Source organism: Ochotona princeps, chromosome 33, assembly GCF_030435755.1.
Source record: "Ochotona princeps isolate mOchPri1 chromosome 33, mOchPri1.hap1, whole genome shotgun sequence".
NCBI classification, from domain to species: Eukaryota; Metazoa; Chordata; class Mammalia; order Lagomorpha; family Ochotonidae; genus Ochotona; species Ochotona princeps.
In genome coordinates, this window is record NC_080864.1 from 4992886 (window position 1) to 5012336 (window position 19451).

General features: G+C 68.8%; 2 protein-coding genes across 3 annotated transcripts; one reads left to right on the forward strand and one right to left on the reverse strand.

Annotated features, from left to right (window-relative positions):
• The first annotated feature begins 1536 nt into the window (after nt 1-1536).
• POLRMT (RNA polymerase mitochondrial) lies at nt 1537-9018 on the forward strand. 2 transcript variants are annotated; one of them, XM_058658068.1, is made up of 21 exons: nt 1538-1722; nt 1915-2013; nt 2623-3185; nt 3987-4117; nt 4223-4409; nt 4805-4954; nt 5039-5203; nt 5382-5552; nt 5625-5849; nt 5944-6732; nt 6804-6926; nt 7089-7211; nt 7301-7480; nt 7601-7687; nt 7776-7889; nt 7983-8035; nt 8108-8206; nt 8280-8352; nt 8434-8528; nt 8656-8726; nt 8934-9018. In XM_058658068.1, exons 1-21 carry the CDS (start codon nt 1626-1628, stop codon nt 8981-8983), a joined length of 3645 nt encoding a protein of 1214 aa, XP_058514051.1. In that variant the 5' UTR covers nt 1538-1625; the 3' UTR covers nt 8984-9018. The 2 variants fall into 2 exon arrangements, with proteins under 2 accessions (XP_058514053.1, XP_058514051.1); XM_058658070.1 differs by lacking the exon at nt 7601-7687 and having other exon boundaries at nt 1537-1722.
• A 341-nt stretch (nt 9019-9359) lies between these two features.
• On the reverse strand, nt 9360-18903 carry HCN2 (hyperpolarization activated cyclic nucleotide gated potassium and sodium channel 2). The gene is made up of 8 exons (XM_058658071.1): nt 18228-18903; nt 14054-14477; nt 13374-13535; nt 11949-12167; nt 11393-11539; nt 10727-10967; nt 10296-10460; nt 9360-10055 (listed from the first exon to the last, which is right to left on the reverse strand). Exons 1-8 carry the CDS (start codon nt 18836-18838, stop codon nt 9439-9441), a joined length of 2586 nt encoding a protein of 861 aa, XP_058514054.1. The 5' UTR covers nt 18839-18903; the 3' UTR covers nt 9360-9438.
• Nucleotides 18904-19451: the final 548 nt, after the last annotated feature.

The following is a 19451-nucleotide window of genomic DNA, read 5'->3' on the forward strand; positions in this document are numbered from 1 at the left end:
ATGTAGCTTGTGTCCATCTGTGCTGGATGCTGGGAACACGGGTGTCCAGGCGGCTTTCCTTGGGTGTGCTCCGAGGAGTGGGGCTGCCCAGCTCCCTGGAAACACGCCCTGGGCTGGGAGAGGAGCAGCCCGAACATTCAGCCCCCAGGCTTGGCACTCGCTGGGCCTGCTGGGGGCCTTGGCGGACGGCATGGCATGATGTTATATGTTATGCTGTGTGTTGTGTATGGCATAGTGTGGTTGGTGTACATTGGGGTGCAGTGTGGTGTGGCACTGTGCGTGGCAGCACAGGGTCTCTGCCTCACGTGTTCAGGTGGCATTCCTTGGGGGCAGCGGCCGGGCAGTGGCTGGTGTGTCTCTAGACTGAAATGGGATGGGATGTCGTCCCCCATCCCTGAGGCTGTCCCATAGGCAAGTTTCACTGCAGTGGGGAGAGGTGTCAGGGAGCCTTGAGGGACTCAGGAGCCTTGCTGTGGACTGAAGGAAGAGACCCTCTGTGGGGTGTTCCTGGAGTGCCGCAGCACCTGAGCCATGATAGGCCATGGGAAGGGGGTCATGGAGCGTTCACCCAGACTCGGGAGGCCATTGGACACGCCAGGCTGGACACAGCCAGTGCTGCCCAACTGGGTGTCCCAGTGCCAGTCACGGGCGCAGACATGAGGGGCCGGTTTCATCCAGCAGATGTGTGGGTAGGTGGGATGGCTGGCAGCCCGAGGGGCCAGGGAGGTGACCCCAGAGTGACGCATGGTTGAGGTCACGGCCCCCCCCACCCCCGGGCAGGCTCCTTGCCTGGGGCTGTGAGCTGGAAGCATTCCCGGCCACTGGCATCACTGGCCCTGGCCTGCGTGGGCAGCCGCGTCTGGAATGTGCCATCCATGCCCAGGAGCCCAGCCCTTCCGGAGTGCCCAGCTGGCCCTCACCCTGTGGGACCCTGTGGGCATCCAGGCCAGACTGGCCCCAGGGCCCCTGCACCTGCTGAGGTCGGCCAGGCCTCCCCAGCTCCAGCCCGACTCCCCGCGGGGCTGCCTACGGGACACGCAGGACAGGACGTCCCACCAGGGCCGCTCATGCCCATGCAGCCCCGCGCCAATGGCCTGGGGAAGCAGCCGAGGACAGCTTAGGGCCTCGGGGCCCTGGAGCCATGTGGGAGACCCCGACCGAGCTCCTGGCCCACCCTGGAGCCCACCAGCTTTTGGGGGATCTCCTGGCCCACCCTGGAACCCACCAGCGGATCTCGAGTCCCTCCCTGCAACCTTGCTTTTCAAAGACATAAACCTTTTTTTTTCTTTGTACGATCTGAAGAGAAACCTGAGTATTCACATAAACCTTTCTTGAGTTTGCATTCCAATGTTGTGCTTGGATCAGGAGGGCGGTAGAGACGCTGTCTTCTTTGGGTCTGCCCGAGGGCGGGGGAGACGCAGCCTGGTTGCCAGGGAGCTGGGGGAGCAGCCAATCAGAAGGCTTCGTTGGCGCATGCTCTGGCGTCCCAGGGCCGCGCTGCCTCCTGGGCTTTGTAGTCGAGGCGCTGCACTTATGTCCGATGCGACCCTTCGCAGCCGCCGTCGGCCGCGGAACTCGGCCCGAGGCGGGCGGCGCGCGTGCGCAGGGCGGCGCGGCGGGGCGGCATGTCGGCGCTGCGCTGGGGCCGCGGCGCGGCGGGGCTGAGGCTGGCGCTGCGGGCCGAGGAGGTGCGGGGCCGGCCCGGGCTGCGAGCGCAGGAAGGTACCGCGGGGCCGGGAGGTGGGGGTCTGTGGGGTCTGCGGGGCCAGGGGGTGGAGGGTCTGCGGGGTCTGTGGGGTCTGCGGAGTCTGCAGACTCGGGGTGGGTGGTATGTGGGGTGAGGCGTGTGGACGGAGGCCAGTTACTTGTCCTGTAACCCTGCGTGTTTGGGGACCTCACCCATGTTCTCTGCAGGGACCCCAGGCGCCTGGGGCTCCAAGAGGCGCAGCTCTTCGGCCAGTCCTCAGGAGCAGGATGGCCGGAAGGACTGGGGCCACGCACAGCTGCTGGAAGGTTAGCCGGCCAGTGGTCCCCAGGGGTGCTGAGGGGGCAGGCCTGGCCCCGGGTCCCCAGGGGTGCAGCGGGATGGCTAGTTGAGGGGGACGGGCCTGACCCGGGGTCCTCAGCGCTGCAGCGAGAAGGCTAGCGGAGGGAATGGGCATGGCCCAGGGTCTACAGGTGCTGAGGGGGTGGGCATGGCCCAGGGTCTAGGGGTGCTGAGGGGGTGGGCCTGGTCCAGGGACCCCAGGGGTGCAGCGAGAAGGCTAGCTGAGGGGGTGGGCATGGCCCAGGGTCCCCGGGTTGCAGTGGGAGGGCTAGTTGAGGGGGCATGCCTGGCCCAGGGTCCGCAGGGGTGCAGCGGGATGGCTAGCTGAGAGGGTGGGCCTGGCCCAGGGCTGCTGAGGGGCAGGCCTGGCCCAGGGACCCCAGGGGTGCAGCGAGAAGGCTAGCTGAGGGGGTGTGCATGGCCCAGGGTCCCCGGGTTGCAGTGGGAGGGCTAGTTGAGGGGGCATGCCTGGCCCAGGGTCCGCAGGGGTGCAGCGAGAAGGCTAGCTGAGAGGGTGGGCCTGGCCCAGGGGTGCTGAGGGAGTGGCCAGGGCTGATGACGACCCCTGCCCGCAGTGCTGGAGGCTCGAGTGCGACAGCTCCAAGCCGAGACTGTGTCGGAGGTGATGGTGAAGCCGGTGGAGGTGGCCCGGCTCCCGTTGTCCGGGGAGGCCCAGGCGCGGCCGGGCTCCTGCAGCCGCTGGGCCAGCAAGCTGCACCAGGAGCAGCAGACGCTGCAGAAGCGCCGGCAGCGGCTGGAGGTGAAGCTGCAGGTGCAGGCCCAGCAACGAGCCCGGGAGCTGCAACCCCGGCAGCTGCGCGTGGAGCCGCGGCTCCTGAGCCCGCAGCTGGCCAGCCGCCTGCCGCGGGGGCCGCGGGGGACCCCTGAGAGCCCCTGGGAGGAGCCGCTAGCCCAGGCGCTGCGGGTGGCGCCCCAGAAGCTGGACCGCGAGCCGACGCGGACGCCGCACGTGTCGGGCCACCAGCAGAGGCTACTGTCATTCCTCCAGTGCTGTGTGGTCGCCGGGCAGCTGCCTCTGGCCCACCACGTGCTGGTCAGCTACCACAGCAAGCCCCGCAGGCAGCAGCTGCTCACGCTGCCCATGTACAACACCGTCCTGCTGGGCTGGGCCCGCAAGGTGGGCACCGAGTGGGAGCAGGGGTCCAGGGCCTGTAGTCCCCGGGGACGGCCTCGCTGTGTCCCCAGGATGGCCTTACTGTGTCCAGGGATGGCCTCACTGTGTCCCCAGGGATGGCCTCACTGTGTCCCCAGGGATGGCCTCACTGTGTCCCCGGGGACGGCCTCACTGTGTCCCCAGGATGGCTCACTGTGTCCCCAGGGATGGCCTCACTGTGTCCCCAGAGATGGCCTCACTGTGTCCCCAGGGATGGCCTCACTGTGTCCCCCTCGATGGCCTCACTGTGTCCCCCTCGATGGCCTCACTGTGTCCCCGGGGATGGGCTCACTGTGTTCCCAGGGCTGGCCTCACTGTGTCCCCAGGGATGGCCTCGCTGTGTCCCCGGGGATGGCCTTACTGTGTCCAGGGATGGCCTCACTGTGTCCCCGGGGATGGGCTCACTGTGTCCCCGGGAACACAGGACAGCTTCAGTGTACCCCCAGCTACAGCCTCACTGTGTCCCTGGGCACGGCCCCTCAGCCCTCGTGGATGTCAGTCTGCCCCATGGACCAGGGTAGTTCTTTGGCCTCGCAGGCCCCAAGTGCCCTGCTGTGGGACGTAGTGTCCCCATTGACGACCACCCTGTGGTGACACAGGTGCCGGCAGGCGCCAGTGAGGCCGTCTTGGGCAGGGGTGACAGGTTGGCCCCGGCCAGTCCGGCAGCCTATAGAAACCCCGCAGGGTCTGCGTTCCTGTCCTGTGCGGGGTGAGGGACTGGGGCTGTGCGGTGCCTCTCACCACCTCCCCATGCCGTCTCCCCAGGGCTCCTTCAAGGAGCTGCTCTATGTGTTCTGGATGTTGAAGGATGCTGGCCTCGCCCCCGACCTGCAGTCCTACGCGGCCGCCCTGCAGTGCATGGGACGGCGAGACCAGGACGCTGCTACCATCCGGAGGTAGGAGCGGGGCTGTGGGGGTGCCAAGGTGCCCTGCTGTCGCCCCTCCGGGGGTGGGCCTGTGCTGTGGTGAGTGCTGAGCCACCGCCTCGTGCCCGGTTTCAGGTGCTTGCGGCAATTGCGCCAGGATGGGCTACAACTGCCACAGCTCTTCACGGCCATCACCCTGTCAGAGGAGGAGCGGGCTGCGCTGCTGAAGGCCGTGGTCAAGGTTGAGCCCACCTTCAGCCCACCGCCCCCGCCCCCGCCCTCACTCAACACCTCCACGCTGCTCAAGGGGGTGTACGCCAAGGTGAGCCAGGCTGCAGGCCCCCCCCAGCCCTATGCTGAGCCTGCCACGCCCCTAACTCTGGGCTGACGTTGCGTGTCCGTCCCCCATGCCCTCCTGGACCCTGTGTATGGCTGTCTTGAGGTCCCAGGTCTGTCCCCCTGTCTTCCTGGGCCCTGCGTGGGCTGTCCCGAGGTCCCAGGTCTGGCCTCCTGGGCCCTGGGTGGGTGTCTCCCATGCTGAGCCCCTCTGTGTTTAGCTCTGCACGCCCGACGTACTGGCTTTGCCCCAGTGTTTCGCTTGACGTTTAAGGTTCTCTATCAGTTACTTAACTCCAGAGGAGCTTACGGCTGCTGCCTCACTCTGGAGGGACTGGGCAGGTGGCAGCCTGCGTCCCTCACTGTCCCTGTCGCCCACAGGACAGCCCCGCGTCCTACCCCAAGCTGCCCCTGCCCCTGGGGGCCCTGCAGAGCCTGTTCCAGCAACAGTTGCACTTGGAGCTGGGCAGCGTTGTCCACGTCACATCCGTGGAGAAGGCCCCACTGCCCACCCAGGAGACCCTGCACGCGGTAAGGCCTCAGCCCCCAGGGCCCCGGGACGGCCCAGGAGGCAGGCGGGGCCAGTGCGATGCTGACCAGGCCTGTGCCCTGCAGCGACAGACCTTGAAGACCCTGCGTGCCCAGTGGGAGGCGGACCTGCACCGGGGCCTGCAGGAAACCAAGGCCAGGCTGGCCCGGGAGGCCCAGAAGGGCTACCCTTCACTCTACCCGTACCTGTGCCTGCTTAGTGAGGGCGAGTTGGTGCAGCTGCTGATGCAGGTGGGCAGGGGGCTGGGCATGGGCCCGCGGGTGAGTGGGAGGGGTGGCTGGGCCTGGGCCCGCGGGTGAGTGGGGGGCTGGCTGGGCATGGGCCCGTGGGTGAGTGGGGGTGTGGCTGGGCATGGGCCCGCGGGAAGGCCATGCCTGCTGTGCCCCAGGTTCACCACACCCCTCCCAGACTCTGCAGGCGTTGCCAGCCCAGGGGGAGTCCCTCATCTCCCTGGCCTACAACCTGGGCCTGCGGGTCTTCAACCGGCACGTGGTGCACAGGAAACAGCTGAGCGGCCAGGTGCAGCAGCTCGAGCAGCAGTACCTGCAGTACCTGCGTCTGCTGGCCTCCGACACCCAGGTAAGCAGCGGCTGGCGGGGCGCCCCTCCCCCTGAGCCCTGCTGCCCGCTCACTGCCCTCCTCGCCTCGCAGGTGGCGCAGCCCTGCCTGCCCCGAGAGTACTGGGAGGTGCTGAGTGGCCCTGCGCCGCCGCCCGAGCAGCCCTGGCCTCCTGTGGTGCTGCTGCAGCTGGGCAGGCAGCTGGCCGAGGTGCTGGTGCAGGCCGCCCAGATGCCCCGCAGCCTGGCTGCGCCACAGGGTGCCTGTAGACTCATCCCGGTGCTGTACCACGTGTACTCGTTCCGCAGCTTCCGTCAGGTGGGCAGGCGGCAGTGGGGGGACCCCAGGCTCAGTGGGCACTGCTGTCTGGCGGCCAGTCCTCACCTGCCGCTGCCTGCCCCCCCACCCCCAGGTCGGCATCCTGAAGCCACACCCGGCCTTCACGCAGCTGCTGACGACGGCCGCGGAGCCCACGCTGACCTTCGAGGCAGCCGAGGTGCCCATGCTGTGTCCCCCGCTGCCTTGGACCTCACCACATGCTGGCGCCTTCCTGCTGACGCCTACCAAGCTGATGCGGGCGGTGGAGGGCACCACACAACACCAGCGCCTCCTAGAGCGCTGCCCGCCCGCCCAGCTGCACGGGGCCCTGGACGCCCTTACCCAGCTGGGCAACTGCGCCTGGCGCGTCAACGGCCATGTGCTGGACCTGGTGCTGCAGCTCTTCCAGGCCAAGGGCTGCCTCCGCCTGGGCGTGCCCCCGCCTCCCTGCGAGGCCCCCCGGCCCCCCGAGAGCCGTCTGCCACGCAGTGCCCCGCCAGCCCGCAAGGCAGAGCTGCGGCGGGAGCTGGCGCGGTGCCTCAAGGCGGCCCGGGAGATGCGCAGCCTGCGCGCGGACGCCCTGTACCGCCTCTCTCTGGCCCAGCACCTGCGGCACCGCATCTTCTGGCTGCCCCACAACATGGACTTCCGTGGTCGCACCTACCCTTGCCCGCCCCACTTCAACCACCTGGGCAGCGACCTGGCCCGCGCCCTACTGGAGTTTGCCGATGGCCGCCCACTCGGGCCCCACGGGCTCGACTGGCTCAAGATCCACCTGGTCAACCTCACGGGACTCAAGAAGCGCGAGTCCCTGCAGGCCCGCCTGGCCTTCGCCAACCAGGTCCTGGATGAGATCCTGGACTCGGCCGACCAGCCCATGACGGTAGGACCCAGCCCTCCCGCCTGGCGCCCTCAGCTCCGCCCGGTCCGAGTTCACCCAGCCACTCCCTGCAGGGCCGCAAGTGGTGGATGGACGCGGATGAGCCCTGGCAGACTCTGGCCTGCTGCATGGAGGTGGCGCGTGCAGTGCGGGCCCCGGACCCCGCTACCTACATCTCCCACTTCCCCGTGCACCAGGTGAGCAGCCAGGCCCACCTGGGGGGGCCCAGGAGGCTGTGTCTGGGCCTGGGCCTGGACCCCTCCTGCCCCTGGGAGGCCGTGCCTGACCCTGGGCCTGGGTCCCTCGTGCCCGCCTGGGAGGCAGTCCCCGGGCCCAGCCTCAGCCCCTCCTGCCCCCAGGATGGCTCCTGCAATGGCCTGCAGCACTATGCCGCCCTGGGCCGTGACAGCGTGGGCGCCGCCTCTGTGAACCTGTTGCCCTCCGAGCTGCCACAGGACGTTTACAGCGGTGTGGCTGCGCAGGTGAGGGGGCCAGCCCCACGTCGCTGCCAATGCACCAAGGGTGGGGGCGGGGAGCCCCCCCTGAGCGGTTGGCCCGCCCTCCCCGCCAGGTGGAGGTGTTCCGCAGACAGGACGCGGAGCAGGGCGTGCGGGTGGCACAGGCGTTGGAGGGCTTCGTGAGCCGTAAGGTGGTGAAGCAGACGGTGATGACGGTGGTGTACGGCGTCACGCGCTACGGCGGCCGGCTGCAGATCGAGAAGCGGCTCCGGGAGCTGCAGGACTTCCCGCAGGTGCGGTCACCCCGGGCTGCCTGCGCCCTGGGACCCACCCCCCCTCCCCGATCCCCCAGGCCGGACCTCCCCTGTCTGCACACAGGGACCCCACCTCAGCATGCACTCCCACCCCCCCAGGAGCTGGTGTGGGAGGCCTCCCACTACCTGGTGCGCCAGGTGTTCCACAGCCTGCAAGAGATGTTCTCGGGGACCCGGGCCATCCAGGTGTGTGTCCCTGTGCCCCCTCCCCAACCAGCCACCCCCTGTCCCCACTCCCTGGACCCCCAGGCTAGCCACCCTTCTCCCCCCACAGCACTGGCTGACCGAGAGCGCCCGCCTCATCTCGCACGCTGGCTCAGCTGTGGAGTGGGTCACGCCTCTGGGCATCCCTGTCATCCAGCCCTACCACCGCGACTCCAAGATGCAGGTATGAGGCCGGGGTGACCCCACCGGGCTCGGGTTGTCCCCCCATGGGTGCCTGCGGCCTGCCCCGGCTCACCACCACCCGGCCACCCTGCAGGTCAGAGGTGGGATCCAGAACTTGACGTGCCGCAGCAGCTGGGACAGCAGCCAGTGAGTGGGGGCGGGGCTGCCAGGGCGGTGCCGTGGACCCCAGGGACCCCCGCTCACCGCCGGCCCCCACAGGAAGCCCAACGTGCTGAAACAGAGGAACGGCTTCCCGCCCAACTTCATCCACTCGCTGGACTCGAGCCACATGATGCTCACCGCCCTGCACTGCTACAGGTGCGTTGCGCCCTCTCCCCTGCTTCCCCCGGCTCCCTCCCCCTGCACCCTTACAGCCACCCTCCCGCCTCAGGAAGGGCCTGACCTTCGTGTCCGTCCACGACTGTTTCTGGACCCACGCGGCCGACATCCCGGTCATGAACCAGGTACGTCCTCGGCCCGTGCCCACGTGGCGCCAGCAGGCAGGGTGCCCCGGGGCCTGCTGCTGACCACCCGCTGCCCCCCAGGTGTGCCGGGAGCAGTTCGTGCGGCTGCATCGGCAGCCCATCCTGCAGGACCTGTCCCGCTTCCTCGTGCAGCGCTTCTGTGCCAGCCCGCCAAGGTGAGGCGCCCCGGCCGAGCTGTCTGTCCGGGGAGCACTCCGCGTGCCAGCCCCACCGAGTCTTCCCCATGGCAGCACGGGGGTCAGCGCTGCCTGGCCCCACCGTGTCCTCCCTGTCCCGGCACAGGGGACAGAAGCTGTCACAGCACATCCAACACACAAGGTTGCTGGAGACACTGCGGGCTGTACCTGAGACAGGTGAGGAGCGGGTGCTGGGGCCCCAGCCTTGCGCCCCCAGCCCAGCCGGGCTCCCCCTGCTCTGCACCCTTGGCTGGATCTCAACTCGGCTCCCTGTAGCCTTGTACCCCGGGGCCCCAGCTGGGCTTCCCCTCCCCAGGCATCCCCCCCTTGGCTCCGGCTCCCCCACATCCTTGCACCCCTGCCTCAGCCCGGCTCCCTCCGCAGGCGCCTTCGACCTGGAGCAGGTGAAGGATTCCACCTACTTCTTCAGCTGAGCGACAATAAAGGGCGGCCGCCCGCGGACACGCAGCCCCGGCGCCAGTGGTGTGGTTTATTGCGCGGAATGGAGGTGGGGGGCGATGGGGCAGGGGGCGCTGCTGCGGCCTCGGCTCTCTGCCAGTCAGCCCACCGCGGGCGACCCCAGCCCCGGGGAGGAGGCCCCGCGGGTCGCGCCCCACGGGAGCCGGGCGGGTTATTGCGTGAGAGCGCTGCGGGCGGCCTCCCGGTCCTCCCTGGGGCCCGGCGGCGACGAGGGGGGACACTAGGCACCGAGGTGAAGGGCGACGGGAGTGGGCGCGGGGCGGCGGGGTGGGGGGCGGCCCGGCGCGCCCTTCCGGCTCTCCCCTATGGCTTTGGGGGGCGGCTGGGCTGCTGGGCGGGCGGGCGGCGGGCGCGGATGGCTTTGGTGTGGACGGCGGCACCCCGGGGCGCCCGGTGGCGGGGCGTGGGGTCACAAGTTGGACGAGAGGCGCGAGCGCGCAGAGTCCAGGGGTTCGAGGCCGCCCCCGGGCGAGGCCGAGTCCCTGCGCTCTGGGCTGGGCGCGGCGGTGGCGCGCATGGCGGGCGCGGGGCCCAGGCGCGGCGTGGAGCTGCTGGCCGCGCGCGCCACCGCCTCGGCCACGGGGGGCCCGGGCGCGCCGTGGGGCAGCGAGGGCTGCGAGGCCGAGAGCGGGCGCGAGGCGCGGCTGAGGCGGCGTGCGGGCAGCGCGGGCCCGGCGCGGGGCGCGGCCGGAGAGCTGGTCCGCGGGGCGCCCGGGGGGCTGGCGGCGGCGGCGGCGGGGGGCGGCGGCGCGAGGCGCGGGGAGGCCAGCGCCAGCGGGCCCACGAGCGGCCGCGCCACCTGCGGGCAGAAGCTCATGGCCACGGCCTGCTGCAGCGTGGCGATGGCCGACGTGACCTGCGGCGGCGGCGGCGGCGGGAAGAGGCCGCGCTGGCCCAGCTCGGCGCGCTGAGCCATCTCCCGGTCGTACTTGACAATCTCCTGGATGATGGCGTTCTCCTGGTTGTTGAACACGCCCGAGTGGAGGTCGTGCTGCACCTTGTGCAGGAGGATCGAGTTCTTCTTGCCTGGGGGGGACGCATGTGTGAGCTGAGGGGGGAGCCAGCAGGGACCTGGGTGTGTATGTGTGTGTGTATGTGTGTGTGTGTAGCAGGAGGGCCCTGGTCTGTGTGTTGAGGTGCAGGGAACACTAGCCAGCAAGGAGCACCCAGGGCCTCCAGCCCCGCCCTCTAGCTCCTGGGGTATCGCCAGCCCCGCCTCTGCCCTGGGCCCTGTCCATTCCCCCGGGAGCCCTGCTCCCAGCTCACCGATGCGGTCCAGGCGGTCGATGGCCACGGTCTCGAAGGCCCGCCGCATCATGGGGTACTCCTCCAGCACCTCGTTGAAGTGGTCCACGCTGAGCGAGTAGAGGCGGCAGTAGGTGTCGGCCCGCACGCTGGCTGTGCGTCGGCCCCGGGTCAGCAGGCAGATCTCTGTGGGCCGGAGGGCCAGCTCAGCCACCAGGAAACGGCCCCCCAAACCTGAGTGTGCCCCCAGGCCCCAGCCCAGCCCTGTACCCCAGCACCTCGTGGGACCCTGGCCCAGCCCTGCACCCCACAACCCTCTGGGAGTCCAGCCCGGTCCTACATGGCCGCTGCTCACCTTGCCACCCCACGGGACCCGGCCCAGCCCCGCGTGGCCCCCACTCACCCTGCCACCCCACGGGGGCCCAGCCCAGCCCCGCGTGGCCCCCGCTCACCCCCGAAGTAGGAACCGTCTGACAGCTTCATCTCCTTGTTGCCCTTGGCGAGGACGCTCACCACGCCGTGCTGGATGAAGTACATCTTCTTGCCAATGGTGCCCTCACGGATGATGTAGTCCCCGGGCTGGAAGACCTCGAACTTGAGCTTGGTCAGCATGGCCGTCACGAAGTTGGGGTCAGCATTGGCAAACAGCGGCATGGAGGCCACGAGCTTGCGGCAGTTGAAGTTAACGATCTCCTGTGGGCGGGGCAGAGGTACAGGTGGGCGCCGACCCGGCGGGGCAGGGGTACAGGTGGGGGCCACCCACAGGGTTCCAGAAGGACAGGAGGACATGGAGGACAGCCGGACACAATCACGCGGGCTGAGCGTGTGCGTGAGCAGAGTGCCTGCTGCATACAACAAGCAGGGCTGTGAGCCCGTGGGTACACACATCATTGCCTGCTGTGGCACAGTAGGTGCTGAGCACCGAGTGTGGCCCACTCATGCATGTCTGTGGAATCGGCAGTGGTGGGGCCTGCTGGCTTGCACCCACACCCACGTCCACGGGGGCTGGGGCTCCCTGCAGGGAACAGGAGTGGCCGAGGGTCCTGGGCACACCCTGCGCGAGGCCTGACGTTGAGCTGCCGGGGACTTGGGGGTCTGAGCAGCACCAGGGGCCTCACCTCGCGCAGCGGCCCGCTCAGCTCGCCCAGGATGCTGTCCTCGTCGAACATCTTGCCCTGGTAGCGGTGCTCATAGTAGTCATGGATCCGCTGCCGGAAGTCGGCCGGCAGCTTGTGGAAGGACATGTACTGCTCCACCTGCTTGTACTGCGGGCGGGGGAGAGGGGCTTGTCAGCACAGCTCGGGCTGCCCGCACCCTGGGGTGGGTGCCAGGCCCTGCCGTCCCAGGACGCCCCCATTTCCGGCCACAGCTGCCCTGAGCTCAGCGGGACACGTGACGGCGGCCGGGTGGTAGCACCAGCTCCTGTTTGGGTGTGAGGCTGGCAGCTTCCGGACACCGGGGTGCCTGGCACGGGGCCCGGCTGACCCGGCTGACCCTGCCAGGCCCAGCTGCGCTGCCAGGGGGAGGGGGAGGGGGAGGGCTTGGCCTCAGGCCAGCGCCAGGCGGCAGGGCAGCCGGGACGGCCTCCAGGGACAGTGAGCATAGCCTCGAGCTCAGAAGGGAAACCAAGGCAGGAAAAGACACTGCCGCTCTGTGCCCTTGGGGGTCCCCTACCTTCTCCTGGTACTGGCGCCTCGAGGAGTCCAGGGACTGGATGAGGGCAGTGGCGTGGCCGATGAACATGGCGTAGCAGGTGGCGCCCACGATCATGCTGAGCATGGTCAGCCAGATGTCAGTCATGCTCTCGGGGGCCTGCCGGCCGTAGCCAATGCACAACATGTGGCTCATGGCCTTGAACAGTGCGAAGGAGTAGAGCTCGCTCCACGAGTGGTTCTGCAGGGTCAGGGAGGGTGGGTGGTGGGCGCCTGGGCCCCAGGAGTTCCCCCGTCCCTCCCTGGGGTGGCCAGGGCCAGCTGCATCCTGGGCTTGGAGCCCAGAGGCCGGGGGAGTGGCCCAGAGGCTAGGGCCCGAGGATGGTAAGGACAAGCCCACCGGGGTGCTGACCTAGACCCCAGCCAGAAGGCTCAAGCCCACCCCAGGGTCTTCGCTGGCCTCCTGCACTGCCCATGCCCCAGCCCCACAGTCCCCACTGGCCCCACTGGGGCCAGCCCCATGCCCGCCAGGTGCCAGAAACCCCTGGAACCAACGGTGAGCCCCATGGCCGGCCAGTGCCCTCCATGCCTGCCGGGACAGGCGGCTCCCCCGAGTGCCCGTGTAACTGCGCCCTGAGGGAGGCCCTGACGGAGCTCCTGGCCTAGCCGCTTGGGGGTGAACCAGCAAGTGGAAGGGCCTCTGGCTATGCCTTTGAAGCCAAGAAACCTTTCTTTGCACCAAAAATAACTCCCCTAAAAACCAAAACCAAAAAATAACCCATTCATTTATCTGAGAGAGAATCTCCATCCCAAATACCTACAACAGGCAGGCAGGCCGGCCAGGCGGGGGCCAGGGGCTCATCCGGGTCTCCCACGTGGGTGCAGGGCCTCCCAGGCCTTGGCAGGGAGCGGGTCAGAAGTGGAACAGCTGATCCTAGTGGCTGAAGTCCTCGGCTTGCACGCCCAGGATCCCATGTTTGTGCCTGTTTGTGTCCCGGCTGCTCCACTTCCACCCAGCTCCCTGCCTGTGGCCTGGGAAGGCAGCGGAGGACGGGCCAAAGCCTTGGGACCCTGCACCCGCGTGGGAGACCCAGAAAGAAGCTCCTGGCTCCTGGCTTCGGATCGGTTCAGCTCTGGCCACTCCACCATTTGGGAAGTGAACCAGCAGACGGAAGATTTCTGGCTCTCTTCTCTGTATAGCTGCCTTTCCAGTAAAAATAGATCCTTAAAAAAAAAGGAGTGGAGCCGCCGGACTCCATGCCCAGATGGGATGGCGGCCTGCAGGTGGAGGCTCAGGCTGCCAAGCCCTAATTTAGCTTTAAATGCTGTTTCCAAGAAACCCCGGAAGTGCCCCTTCGTGTGTGTGTGTGTGGGGGGGGGGAGGGAGCATCACATGGCGACAGCAGCCGGAGCTGGACAGGGTGCGTGGCCTGGGGCCGGGGCTCACCACCATCTTGTTGATGGACACCCAGCAGTCGTGCGGGAAGTCCTGCAGCATGGGCACCAGGAACTGCAGGCAGCCGTCCCAGTGGCACAGCAGCAGCATCATGCTGATGAGGTTGCAGATGCGCATCACCGCGCTCGCCAGGTCGTAGGTCATGTGGAAGATCTGGGGGCCGGGAGCCCGTCAGCCCGGGTGCAGGACGTCGAGGCCCCACGGCCCTCACTCAGCAGGGCCAGGGCCCCTCACACCTCCCCACTGTCCACGCTGACCCTGACCGTCCCACCCCACGGTAAACTCTAGATCCCCAAGCTAGAGCCCCACCCCTGGCCACGCCCACAACACAGACCCCGCCCTCACCTCTCCCTTGGCCCCGCCCTCACCTTGCCCCCTGTCCCCACCCTCACTTCTCGGCCCCGCCCGCTGGCCCCACCCGCCCCCCGCCTACCTCCTCCCACTGGTGTATGTAGCGGGTGAGCTGCTTGGCCCCGCCCCTCACACTGGCCCCGCCCACCCCTCACACTGGCCCCGCCCCTACCGGCCCCGCCAGCCTCCCACGGGCCGCTCCCCATCTCCGCCCAGCTCCTCCCACTGGTGGATGTAGCGGATGAGCCGCTTGGCCCCGCCCCTAACATTGGCCACGCCCTCCTCCTCCCACTGGCCCCGCCCCTCCCGGCCCCACCCACCTCCTCCCACTGGTGGATGTAGCGGATGAGCCGCGACAGACGCAGCAGGCGCAGCAGGCTGAGGATCTTGGTGAAGCGCACGATGCGCAGCGCACGCGCCGTCTTGTAGACCTCGGAGTCAATGCCCTTCTCCACGATGAGGAAGATGTAGTCGACGGGGATGGAGGACACGAAGTCCACCACGAACCACGTGCGCAGGTACTTGCGCTTGATCTTCTCCGGGTCCAGGATGATCTCCGTGTTGTCCTCCACCACAATGCCGGTGCGGAAGTTGAGCGCCAGGTCCAGTAGGAAGAAGGTGTCCGAGACCACGTTGAACACGATCCAGGGCGCCGTGGTCTCGTCCTTGAAGAAGGTGATGCCCACCGGGATGATGATGAGGTTGCCCACCATGAAGAGCAGCATGGTGAAGTCCCAGTAGAACCTACGGGGATGGGGTGCCGCAGAGATGGGCACTGAGTGCCTGCCCGGGACCCACCCTCATCACCCTGCACCCACCCAGGGACAAGGGCGGCCACCCACCCACCGCCCTGCACCCACCCAGGGACAAGGGCGGCCACGCACCCACTGCCCTGCACCCGCCAACCAAGGGCAGCCACCCACCCAGCACCCTGAGCCCACCCAGGGCCAAAGACGGCCACCTGCCCAGGGCCAAAAGCAGCCACCCACCCACCCACCCACCCTGCGCCCACCAGCCAAGGGCAGCCACCCACCCACCGCCCTGCGCCCACCCAGGACCAAAGGCAGCCACCCACCCCCCACCTAGACAGTACTCAGGAAGTGTGGGGGAGTGGGAGCCGAGGAGGAGGTGCTGGCCCAGGAAGGGGAGTGAGGCCCAGGCAAGCAGAGATCCCAAGCAAGGTCTGGTGTCCACAGCACCAAGCACAGGGACACACGATGGGACGGGCAGCCTCCATTGCAGGAATGTGGAGGCAGATAAGGCCTCAAGGTCAGCTGCTGGACTCCACCTGCCACCCATGGCAGATGGGAGGCTGGGGTCACGTAGCTGACAGCCCGCCCAGAGGAGAACACTTAGTGTCCCCAAAACTGGAGCAGCCGGTCCATCGAAACAGGACACCCGCCCAGGGCAGCAGCCGTGTGGACACACTCCTCATGGAGGCATCCAGCAGCCACCACGGCAGGCCTGACACTTCACCACAGGGCATGACAGGTGGAGAAACCAGCCGCCAGCCTGGACGCCACCCTGGAAGCCATCTCCCAGGGCCCCCAGCCCAGGGGGCAGCCGCAAGGGCACCACTGGATCCCTGCCAGCCCCATGGGAGCTTCTGGCTCCTTGGGGAGTGAACCGGCGGATCTTAAAAAGTGCAAAGCAGTGGTTGAAGTGTGTGAGCCATAGTGAATCGAGTTACAGGGTTCCAATCCCACAGGGGAGACAGCAAAATTGCAGTGGACGGAGTGAGGCCCAGGGAGACCCACACGACCTGCAGCCCATAGACTGAGCCTGTTCACAGCTGGCCCAGCCCAGCCGCAGGCTGACTGCTTGGCGCTGAGGAAGCCTCCCAGCCTCCACAGCCCTGGCACTCTGCATGTCAGCCATGGCCACCACCAGCACGAGGCACATCTGGGCCCATGGGAGCCGCTGGTAGCGTGACCTCCCTGTGCAAGGCACTGCCTGTACCTCCATGATATGTGTACCTTCTTCCTGTCCCAGCCAGGCCACCAGCGCCCCAGATCCCTGCGTGGGCTGGTTGCTGCCCCATGGCCTTGGCTGCCCCTCAACTCCCTGGCAGCCCTCAGGTTGGGGACACAGGCCCCTGGCCCGCCAGCACCAGGGGTGTCTTCACACCTCCTCTGTCCATGGCCACCCTGGGGGTCTCCCCGTGTAGTCACAGCAGTGGCCACATCTCCAGGACGCAGGCAGAGCTGGTCAGTTTCCTGGCATGAAGCCACAACCACTGGCCGCCCATGCAGGGGGTCCATGGAGCCGCTGGGCCACACTAGGCTCCCATGGCAGGACGCACCCCCTCCCAGGCTCCGCCCAGGCAGTGATCGCAGGCCTGGGGTGCCCACCCTGAGACCAGGGTGGGGAGCTGGTCCAGGCTCCCACCAGCAGCCTGGGGTCTGTCCTGGGCCTAGTTTCTGCTGCCTGTGGCCAAGGTGTGTCCTTCAGCCAGGACTGGGCTCTGGCTCAGGCACCGGGTCAACCAGCAACCTGCGCCCTCGGGGAACCCCAGCCAGGCGTTCCACTTCGGGGAACGGATCCCCAGGAAGTCATCCAAAAGGAAGAGAAAAAACATTAAAGAGCCATTTACAGCCAGGCAGGCATTCGAGGCCAGCGCCAAAGGTTGGCTGGGACCCAGCCCTGCCGCAGGCGGCAACAACCAGGCGGGGCCGGAGGGAGGGGGTCGGAGCCCGGACTGAGGCCAGGCTGTGCCCTCGGCCTCTGCAGCTCCCAACCCCAGGGGCTCTCAGGTGCGTGGACTTCAGGGGTCAGGGGTGGTGGGGAAACCAAAGCCCCGTCTCCTGCAGGCAGGTCAGCACACCCAAGCGCCTCGGCCCCGGGGACCACAGCTGCTGCAGACAGCCCCCAGCAGACAGGATAAACGACCGGCAGGATTAGAGGCGGTGAGCCTGTGGGATTAGGCTTGAGCCTGCAGGCTCTAAGCAGGTGTCCGGGATTAGGGCGCAGGCGGTTCCCAGGCGGCACGGGATGAGCGGACCGGGGCGGGGCTGAGCATGGAGACCCAGGGTCATGGCCACCCCGAGGATGGTGAGCAGTCTGCTCAGGGCCGAGCCTGCCTCAGTGCATCCCAATTGCAAGGCCCTGTACCCCTGGGGCAGCCCCGGCTTGCCCAGCGCAAGGGGTGGGGGCCACTGAGGGGACGTGGTGGGGGTTGGGCATGGCCCACGGAAGCAGGACCCGCCAGCTGTCGGGGCTCTAGGCTGGAGCTTCCTGGTGCCGCCCCGGGCCAAGCTCAGCAAACAGGGGGTTTGCTGGTCCCGGCAGGTGCAGGCAGGTCTGCGGGCCTGCGGACACGGGGCCCAAGGCATGGCACAGTGAGGAAGATGAGGCCAGGACCTGGGCAGCACGCACACAGCCGTCACAGACGCACACACACCGAGATATACGGACACACACTCAGAGACACACACAGACACATAGACACATACACACAGACACACCCACACAGCTGACACAGACAGACATAGACATATACAGACACACACAGATACACAGAGGCACACAGACACGTGGGAACTTGAAGATATCTGTAGATAAACAGAACTTTGCCTGTTGTTTTGGACACATCCTGCGGCTGGAGTGTGAGCCTGCCCTCATGTACACAGGTGCCCACGTGGCTGCCTCGGGTGACCCTGGACTTGGCCAGGGGTGCACGGAGTGCAGTCCTGCCTCTGCGTTGGACCACCCGGAGCTGGGAGAGGTTCAGGACGCGTAGTGAAAACCCTGCAGGACCCTGTGAGGGGTGGCCCAAAGTGGTCACCTGCCTGGGGAGACCTCAGGGGCTCACACAGCAGGTGGAGCCCCACCTTCCTGCCTTCCACAAGCAAACGTGCCCCACTTGCCACAAGGAGGGAGCCCTGGGAAGGCACCTGCTAGTGCCCAGCCTCACTGTGTCCCTGACTGTGCCCTGGGGACCGGGAGAAGCCAGAAGTCACTGTTCACACCCACGTGTCCTCCGTGGCCCCCTCTGGCCAGCTGGGGCTGGGCAAAGAGCAGGAGGCCCATGCCCATTCAGCGTCCCCATTCAGAAACACCCCAAACTGGGCCAGTAGAGAGCCGCTCCCGGAGGGACTGCCGCCGGGCCTGACCCAACCACGGGTGCCCCTGGGACTGTCTGCCAAGGGACAGGAGTGTCCCCGTGGACCCGAGGCCGCTGACCGAGAGACCCAGGGGAGAGCGGACCGGGCCGGGCGCTGTCCGCGGTGCTGAAGCCCCGTGCGCCCCGGCGTGCGCTCCGGCCACGGCACGGCCGGGCGCACGGGAGGCCACGCTCCCCGTCCACTCCCGCTCGGCCTGCACCGCCGCCCCGCGCGCGTCGGCAGCTCCACGCCCACCTCCGCTTAACCCCCTGTCGGCCGGGCTCGCGGCGCGCCCTTCGCGGCCGCCCTTCCCGTCTCCCCCGCGCCCGGGGCAGGGCGGAGCCTCACGCGTCCCTGCGCGCCCGAGGTCACCGCGCGGCCCGCGCGCTACCTGAAGTCGCTGTACGGGTGAATGATCCAGGCCCCCGCCGACTTGACGCGCTCCTGCTCGCGCTCCACCGCCTTCTGGCTGCCGAACATCCGCAGCGAGAACTTGTTGACGCCCGGCTGCAGGAGCGCGCCGAACTGGCGCTGCATGAAGCTGGCCTGGCTGCCGCGCGGCTCCGCGGCCGGGCCCGCCTCCTCGCTGCCCGCCTCGTCCGCCGGCCCCGGCCCCGCCGCGGGCCCCGAGGCCGCCCCGCGGCACGAGAACGACACCTTGGGGCCGCGCGCCGGGCCCTCGGGCCCCGCGGGGCTGCACTGCGGCTCGCCGCGCCCGCACTCGCCGTTCGGGCTGCCCTTGGCCGCGCTGGTCGCTCCGGGGGTGCTCGGGCGACCGCACGAGCTGTCGCGGCTACGGAGCCGGGCGCGCGGGCCACCCTCGTCCGCCGCCTCGGGGCCCGCGGGCTCGGGCCGGGCGGGCTGCGCGGGGGGCGCGGGGCCCGGGGGCGGCGCGGGCGGCGGCGGCTGCTGCTGGGTGGGCGCGGGCGGCGGTGGCGGCCCTGGCGCGGGGGTCGCGCCCGGGCTGTCCCCGGGCCGCCCGCCGCCCCCGCGCGCGTCCATGGCGAGGCGGCGCCGGGCAGTGCGGAGCGCAGCGGCCGCCGCCGCCGCCGGCCCGAGCCCGAGGGAGGGGCGCGGGGGCGGGGCGCGGCGGGGGGCGGAGCCTCGGGGGCGGGCGCCCCGCCTCTGCTCGCACCCCGCGCCCCCCGTGCGGCGGCGGGGCCAGGAGGGCCCAAGGGCACGCGGCTCCAGGGGCGCGAAGGACGCGCCCAAGGTCACGGAGCTCGGGCGCGCGGCGCGGCCCGCACATTTCCCCCGAGAAACGCGCGCTTGTCGCGGCCACCGGAGGCCCTGCCTCGCCGCGGGAGCAACCTGGGCGCGAGCCCTTGCAGGCGTGCTGGGGGTGAGGAGGACAGGCGACGTCGGGGTCCTTGCCGGGGGTCCCGTGTGTCGCTGTCGCCACTTGCCCGGGGCCTGCAGGTCACACAGCCGACCGCCCACCCCCTGCACACTGTGCAATCGGAGTTTAGCAGGGGCTGCTGTGCCCTCTGGGCCAGGAGGTCCGCGCCTGCCTCCGTGCCCCCTGCCTGCCCATCCCAGAGTAGGCTGCACCGGCTGAGAAGCACCCTCCAGCCTCTGCCCGGCCTGCCCTCCTAATCCCCCGTCAGGGAACTGG

Excerpts from the sequence above, each read along its gene's own strand:
- POLRMT (XM_058658068.1), top strand. The coding sequence starts at position 1,626 with ATGTCGGCGCTGCGCTGGGGCCGCGGCGCGGCGGGGCTGAGGCTGGCG. Across the intron at positions 4,118-4,222 it reads GACGCTGCTACCATCCGGAG|GTGCTTGCGGCAATTGCGCC; the intron begins GTAGGAGCGGGG and ends GCCCGGTTTCAG. Across the intron at positions 8,353-8,433 it reads ACATCCCGGTCATGAACCAG|GTGTGCCGGGAGCAGTTCGT; the intron begins GTACGTCCTCGG and ends GCTGCCCCCCAG.
- HCN2 (XM_058658071.1), bottom strand. The coding sequence starts at position 18,838 with ATGGACGCGCGCGGGGGCGGCGGGCGGCCCGGGGACAGCCCGGGCGCG. Across the intron at positions 13,536-14,053 it reads ACATCCACCAGTGGGAGGAG|ATCTTCCACATGACCTACGA; the intron begins GTGGGTGGGGCC and ends CCCGGCCCCCAG. Across the intron at positions 10,056-10,295 it reads CGACCGCCTGGACCGCATCG|GCAAGAAGAACTCGATCCTC; the intron begins GTGAGCTGGGAG and ends CGTCCCCCCCAG.